The sequence below is a fragment of the Phoenix dactylifera genome, chromosome 8 (genome assembly GCF_051530095.1).
Source record: "Phoenix dactylifera cultivar Ajwa chromosome 8, Ajwa_hap1_PhDact_Kaust_v1.1, whole genome shotgun sequence".
Taxonomy (NCBI): Eukaryota; Viridiplantae; Streptophyta; class Magnoliopsida; order Arecales; family Arecaceae; genus Phoenix; species Phoenix dactylifera.
The window spans coordinates 23,001,777-23,009,357 of NC_143197.1; the positions used below are offsets into that span (position 1 = coordinate 23,001,777).

At 42.2% G+C, this 7,581-nt stretch overlaps 1 protein-coding gene across 1 annotated transcript; it reads left to right on the top strand.

Annotated features, from left to right (window-relative positions):
- The first annotated feature begins 493 nt into the window (after positions 1-493).
- LOC149753040 (uncharacterized) lies at positions 494-5,392 on the top strand. Its single transcript, XM_089924985.1, has 2 exons — positions 494-771; positions 1,364-5,392. Exon 2 carries the CDS (start codon positions 4,090-4,092, stop codon positions 5,002-5,004), a length of 915 nt encoding a protein of 304 aa, XP_089781111.1. The 5' UTR covers positions 494-771; positions 1,364-4,089; the 3' UTR covers positions 5,005-5,392.
- The last annotated feature ends 2,189 nt before the right edge of the window (positions 5,393-7,581 follow it).

A 7,581-nucleotide genomic window follows, 5' to 3' on the forward strand; every position in this document is an offset into this window, starting at 1 on the left:
CCTTTTTCTTTCCTTCTCTGCACAGAATTAAGTATTCTCTGCATCACATAGTTAAGTATGTGCAGAAAAAACTTAATTGTATACAGAGAATACTTAATTGTGTGCATCATACAGTTAAGTGTTCTCTGCACACAATTAAGTCTTCTCTACACACATTTAAATCTTCTTTTTCTTTCTTTTTCTTTTGTTTTTTCTTTTTTTTCTTTTTTTCTTTTTTTTTTCTACTTTCTCCTCTCGTGAGCCCTACGACACCAAAATGGGGCTGTGCCATGGCGGCAGCGGGAGGGGGCCCGGCCGCAGTGTAATAACCCCAAATTTTTTTTTTTTATATATAAAAAGGGATAGAATAGTCCTTTAAAATTGATATAAGGGGTAAAATTGGAAGGAATCAAAAGATAATGGCATAGTTGTAGATGCATTGAAGTGGTAAGGGTAAAATTGGAAGGAATCAAAAGTTAATGGCATAACGGTAGATATGTTGAAGTGTTAGGGGCAAAATGGGAATTTAATAATATTAAACAAAGGGTGAATAGTGTTTTGATGTGATTTAATTGGAGGGTTTGAGCTGGTGAAACCGAGAGAAAGAGGGAGGGGGTTCTCAGGCGTGAAACAGAGGAAAGAAAGAAAGAAAAAGAGAAGAAGAAGAAGAAGAAAGAAGAAGAGGAAGGGGATTCAAGGAGGAAAGGGATCCCGGTTGCACTTCCAGCTGAAAGGAAAAACGTAGATCTCCTTCCCCTCTACGCAAGGACCTCGATTTCCAAAAAGAAAAAGGTAAATATCCATCTCTATCTAGTCTTTTGATGACATTAGGCTATACAAAGGGTGGATATAGTCTAGAGGGGTCGGATAAGGGTTGTAGAGGTGGTTAAAAGAAGAAGAATCGGATTTTGACAAATTTTTCCGGCACTACGGAAAAACTGTGTCGAAGTCCCAACTTCGGCAAATTATTTAGGGGGTCAAACGGCCTCCGATGATGATGCATGTTATCTCTTTGGAATCCTCTGTGAGTGTAGAATGTTAGGTAAAAATTTCATCAAATTTGGAGTCCTGAAAGTGGATCAAAACCGGGATGAAGTAACCCACTGTCAGTTCGGGTTACTGTTCATCCGGGTGGAAAATAAGGGATTTCATGCCATAATAGGGTATTAAGCCTAGATTAGGCTAAGGGAGACCTTGTACTCGTGCAAGGGAGTCCCTAATACACATAAATGATGAGTTAATTAATAGAAAAAGAAAAAGAGAAAGAAAAGAAAAGATTTAGGAAACGGGGGAGTTGAATCAATTAAAGTTCCCTATATTATAATTGGCACGTAGATTATAGCCCTTGATACAAGACTAAATGTATTGTAAATGCATGTCACAGTTGGGCAAGAAGCTAGGAAACAAGAGGAAGAAGTTCCCCACTGCCAGCTGTAGATTTTTGGAGGCGTATCAGGGCTGTGCCAGATTGACAGGTGAGTGGGAGTCATGTACTTTGCACCATGAGCATCCTTAATTCATTTTCATGAATGTCGCCAAGTGTGAATTGATTCCACTTGAGCATATTGATTGATATTGTAGTAGATTCCTCTATAATTTTGTTTCTCCATACTTGATTATCTTGTGCACGCATTTGAGGGAATATTGAGAGAAATTACGAGGGGTTGATGAGTAATCAAATTGATTCCGAATTGTGAAATGATTTCTTTTGTAAATTGATTTCATTTCCTCTATTTTAAAGACTTGTGAGTCGTAGCTTGATTATACTCCTTTATGAGTAATGAAATTGGATCTGAATTGTGAAATGATTTCTTTTGTAAATTGATTTCATTTCCTCTATTTCAAAGACTTGTACAACCCTTCTCATGGTATATTGAGTTGCATTGTACTCCCGTGATTCCTCACTCCCAACCCTAATGTTAGTTTATGATTGGGTCATGATCGAGTGAGTGGTAATCTTGATTATACTCCTTTTTAGTAGAGTATTGGGAGGGTGCATTATGGCATTTATGCATGGCTTGGCAGTATCTGCAGGACACCTATAGTCGATGGGGGTTGAACATCGGCCTTTGTGCACATAGTAGCCTTCTGGGTGGGCGGAGCCCAGTCCCTTCCTAGGGGGGGGACACGGCCCTAGGCGTAGGATCGGCCGGTCCTACGACTTATATTCTGCTTGCCGCCGGGCATAGTAAGACCCCGCGAGGTGCAGTATGGCTTTCCGCGGATGTAGAATTCCCGCGAGGTGCCGTTTAGTATGTAGATGTGAGATGGATTTCTGTTCTGGATACTGGCCAGCATTTATATGATCAGTGTGGTGTCTTATCCTGCATATGCATGTGACAGTAGGGAGTTGTTGCTGGTTCGCCTGGGGCGTAAAACCCACCTCCCGATAGCTGTCTAGCATTTATGTTATCAGTATGGTGTCTTATCCTGCATATGCATGTGACAGTAGGGAGTTGTTGCTGGTTCGCCTGGGGCGTAAAACCCACCTTCCGACAGCTGTCTAGTGATGATTTACATATTGGTGTGGTGTCATATTCGATGTATGCATATGGCAGTAGGGAGTTGTTGCTGGTTCGCCTGGGGCGTAAAACCCACCTCCCGATAGCTGTCTTGTTGATGATTCAGCCTATTGACACCTGATTTATATGATTCAGTACTATGACCTGTTGAACATATTCATGAGTAGCATATATGTTGACTTGATTATTCCATATATGCTTCAGATGAGTTGATATTGATTGTGGTGATATTGATGATTTACTCCATATTCTTTATGTTGAGTTCATGTTCATCTTGTTATTGATCTTGAGATTTCATCTCGAGCCATGATTATATTCTGTCTCATGTGCATAGTACTCTCTACTCCACTCACTGAGTATTTATATACTCACTCCCCAGTTTGGTGTTTTTGATTGCAGGGCAGGTATTGTATAGAGAAGAGCAGGATTAGTGGTTGCCTGCTAGCTGTGCCGCTCCATAGTATAGTATAGTATAATGTAGATAGAGGTTTATACCCTTTTGGTGTATTATAAACCTTCTATTGTATATAGTGTATAGTTACAGTCATAGATCCTGTTGTGGATATGGGTTTGACCATGGATGGAATTGGAACCAGATTTTTATACATATTAGTTATATGCCTGAGATAATGTATTGATATATATTGTCCAAGTTCATTATGTGACAGATTATGTGATTGCTGCTCTGACAGGTAGTGTTGTTGTATGTATTGAGATAATCCCGACAGGTCACTATAGAAAAAGTGATCATTTTGTGCATGTATCATGCCAAATTTTTCAAGATTTATTGATGATTGATAGGTAGTAGGGTTCTACGTGGTGGCTGGTGGCCTTATGCCTACCCGCACCCTAGGACCGTCGCGGCGGCCCGCCGGGAACGGGGCGGGGGTCGTGACAAAGCTTGGTATCAGAGCAAAGGTTAAGAAGAGTCCTGTCAGAGCAATAGGGTGAGTCAGGATTAAGTATAGGATTATACTATGGAGCATAGGATTTTTCTGTATATTAATTTATGAGTCATTTACAATTCAGTAAAATATATTATGACTCAGTGTGTAACGACCGTCCTTTCTTTTTAACTCTTTTAGAGACATATAAAGAATACCTCCAAGGAGAGGACCTACTCGTCCTGGAAAGAGGATGGAGCCAGATATAGCATTGGATGCGGGTTCCGCACATGTCGAGCCCCAAAGAGAAAAACCTCCTCCTGCTGATAGACGGAGGGTTGATGATCAAGGAGAGGTAGGAAGTAGAGATGCATTAATGGAACAGTTACTGGCGGAGAATCAGGCTCTGAGGGAGCAGATTGCTCGGGAGAAATCTCCTGCCCCGTCAGTAGTATCCATCCCACCTCCTGTACCTGTGCCAAGAAGTTTGGCCAGGCGAGCTCTAGATGATGAGGGGATTACTGTACAGGAATTTCTGAGGCTCAGAACCCCGGAGTTTAAGGGAGGAAGAAGGTGAAGAGCCTCAGAGATTCCTGGAGGAGACTGAAAAGATGATACGGAGACTGCCCTGTTTTGATGCAAGAGCTATAGAACTTGTAGGGCTTATAATGAAGGAAGATGCCTAGGACTGGTACCAGAGGCATATGGAGGACAGATTGTACAGTAGGAATCCTCCAACCTGGGAAGAGTTCAGGCAAGCAGTGATGGATGAGTTCTTGTCTCCAGCTGAGAGGCAGAATCGGGCTCTTCAGTTTGAGAGGCTGAAGCAGATGCCCGGAATGAGCGTATCTAAGTACGCTCGTGAGTTCACTAGATTGGGGAAGTATGCTCCTTACATCATCCCCACTGAAGCTGCCAGGATAGAAAGATTCAGGCGGGGTCTGATTTCCCCGCTTTATAATGCAGTACTGGCAGTAGAGGTCCCCACCTTATCTAGGCTGATTGATAAAGCAAAACAGTGGGAGACCAGAAACAAAGAGGAAAGAGCTGAAAGAGAACAGAGGAAAATGAGTATGGGGAAAGGGCAAAGCAGTAGAGATAGATCTGAGGGAGTAGATCTCTCGGAGGGCCCGATGGAGCAGTCTGTACGCTTAGCTCCACCTGTCCCACGTAAGAGGAAATGGAGGAAAAGAGGTCAATCACAAGATACTTTTCTACCATCAGTACCTCGTCCTCCAGTCACTATGGCCAGAACTGAATCTAGGTTCCAATCATGGCCAGTATGTGGCATATGTGGGAAGCAGCACCCTGGCAGATGCAGAATGGGTCAGGGAGTGTGCTACAGATGTGGACAGCCGGGTCATTTTGTCAGAGAATGCCCGCAGGGTGCCACCCAGCAGTTTGTGCCTTTGGCATCCTATCCTTCTGTGCAGATGGACAGGCCTAGTAGTAGGGAGCCTGTAGGCAGAGGTAGAGGTCAAGCACAAACATCACAGCAGAGTGCTGGACCATCTCAACTGTCAGCTCCAGTAGGCAGAGGGCAAGGAAGGGTGTTCACGGTAAATCCACAGGAGGCACAGACATCGAATGCAGCTATGACAGGTAATTTACTCTTTTAAATTCGAGGACGAATTTTATATAAGGGGGGGAGGATGTAATAACCCCAAATTTTTTTTTTTTATATATAAAAAGGGATAGAATAGTCCTTTAAAATTGATATAAGGGGTAAAATTGGAAGGAATCAAAAGATAATGGCATAGTTGTAGATGCATTGAAGTGGTAAGGGTAAAATTGGAAGGAATCAAAAGTTAATGGCATAACGGTAGATATGTTGAAGTGTTAGGGGCAAAATGGGAATTTAATAATATTAAACAAAGGGTGAATAGTGTTTTGATGTGATTTAATTGGAGGGTTTGAGCTGGTGAAACCGAGAGAAAGAGGGAGGGGGTTCTCAGGCGTGAAACAGAGGAAAGAAAGAAAGAAAAAGAGAAGAAGAAGAAGAAGAAAGAAGAAGAGGAAGGGGATTCAAGGAGGAAAGGGATCCCGGTTGCACTTCCAGCTGAAAGGAAAAACGTAGATCTCCTTCCCCTCTACGCAAGGACCTCGATTTCCAAAAAGAAAAAGGTAAATATCCATCCCTATCTAGTCTTTTGATGACATTAGGCTATACAAAGGGTGGATATAGTCTAGAGGGGTCGGATAAGGGTTGTAGAGGTGGTTAAAAGAAGAAGAATCGGATTTTGACAAATTTTTCCGGCACTACGGAAAAACTGTGTCGAAGTCCCAACTTCGGCAAATTATTTAGGGGGTCAAACGGCCTCCGATGATGATGCATGTTATCTCTTTGGAATCCTCTGTGAGTGTAGAATGTTAGGTAAAAATTTCATCAAATTTGGAGTCCTGAAAGTGGATCAAAACCGGGATGAAGTAACCCACTGTCAGTTCGGGTTACTGTTCATCCGGGTGGAAAATAAGGGATTTCATGCCATAATAGGGTATTAAGCCTAGATTAGGCTAAGGGAGACCTTGTACTCGTGCAAGGGAGTCCCTAATACACATAAATGATGAGTTAATTAATAGAAAAAGAAAAAGAGAAAGAAAAGAAAAGATTTAGGAAACGGGGGAGTTGAATCAATTAAAGTTCCCTATATTATAATTGGCACGTAGATTATAGCCCTTGATACAAGACTAAATGTATTGTAAATGCATGTCACAGTTGGGCAAGAAGCTAGGAAACAAGAGGAAGAAGTTCCCCACTGCCAGCTGTAGATTTTTGGAGGCGTATCAGGGCTGTGCCAGATTGACAGGTGAGTGGGAGTCATGTACTTTGCACCATGAGCATCCTTAATTCATTTTCATGAATGTCGCCAAGTGTGAATTGATTCCACTTGAGCATATTGATTGATATTGTAGTAGATTCCTCTATAATTTTGTTTCTCCATACTTGATTATCTTGTGCACGCATTTGAGGGAACATTGAGAGAAATTACGAGGGGTTGATGAGTAATCAAATTGATTCCGAATTATGAAATGATTTCTTTTGTAAATTGATTTCATTTCCTCTATTTTAAAGACTTGTGAGTCGTAGCTTGATTATACTCCTTTATGAGTAATGAAATTGGATCTGAATTGTGAAATGATTTCTTTTGTAAATTGATTTCATTTCCTCTATTTCAAAGACTTGTACAACCCTTCTCATGGTATATTGAGTTGCATTGTACTCCCGTGATTTCTCACTCCCAACCCTAATGTTAGTTTATGATTGGGTCATGATCGAGTGAGTGGTAATCTTGATTATACTCCTTTTTAGTAGAGTATTGGGAGGGTGCATTATGGCATTTATGCATGGCTTGGCAGTATCTGCAGGACACCTATAGTCGATGGGGGTTGAACATCGGCCTTTGTGCACATAGTAGCCTTCTGGGTGGGCGGAGCCCAGTCCCTTCCTAGGGGGGGGACACGGCCCTAGGCGTAGGATCGGCCGGTCCTACGACTTATATTCTGCTTGCCGCCGGGCATAGTAAGACCCCGCGAGGTGCAGTATGGCTTTCCGCGGATGTAGAATTCCCGCGAGGTGCCGTTTAGTATGTAGATGTGAGATGGATTTCTGTTCTGGATACTGGCCAGCATTTATATGATCAGTGTGGTGTCTTATCCTGCATATGCATGTGACAGTAGGGAGTTGTTGCTGGTTCGCCTGGGGCGTAAAACCCACCTCCCGATAGCTGTCTAGCATTTATGTTATCAGTATGGTGTCTTATCCTGCATATGCATGTGACAGTAGGGAGTTGTTGCTGGTTCGCCTGGGGCGTAAAACCCACCTTCCGACAGCTGTCTAGTGATGATTTACATATTGGTGTGGTGTCATATTCGATGTATGCATATGGCAGTAGGGAGTTGTTGCTGGTTCGCCTGGGGCGTAAAACCCACCTCCCGATAGCTGTCTTGTTGATGATTCAGCCTATTGACACCTGATTTATATGATTCAGTACTATGACCTGTTGAACATATTCATGAGTAGCATATATGTTGACTTGATTATTCCATATATGCTTCAGATGAGTTGATATTGATTGTGGTGATATTGATGATTTACTCCATATTCTTTATGTTGAGTTCATGTTCATCTTGTTATTGATCTTGAGATTTCATCTCGAGCCATGATTATATTCTGTCTCATGTGCATAGTACTCTCT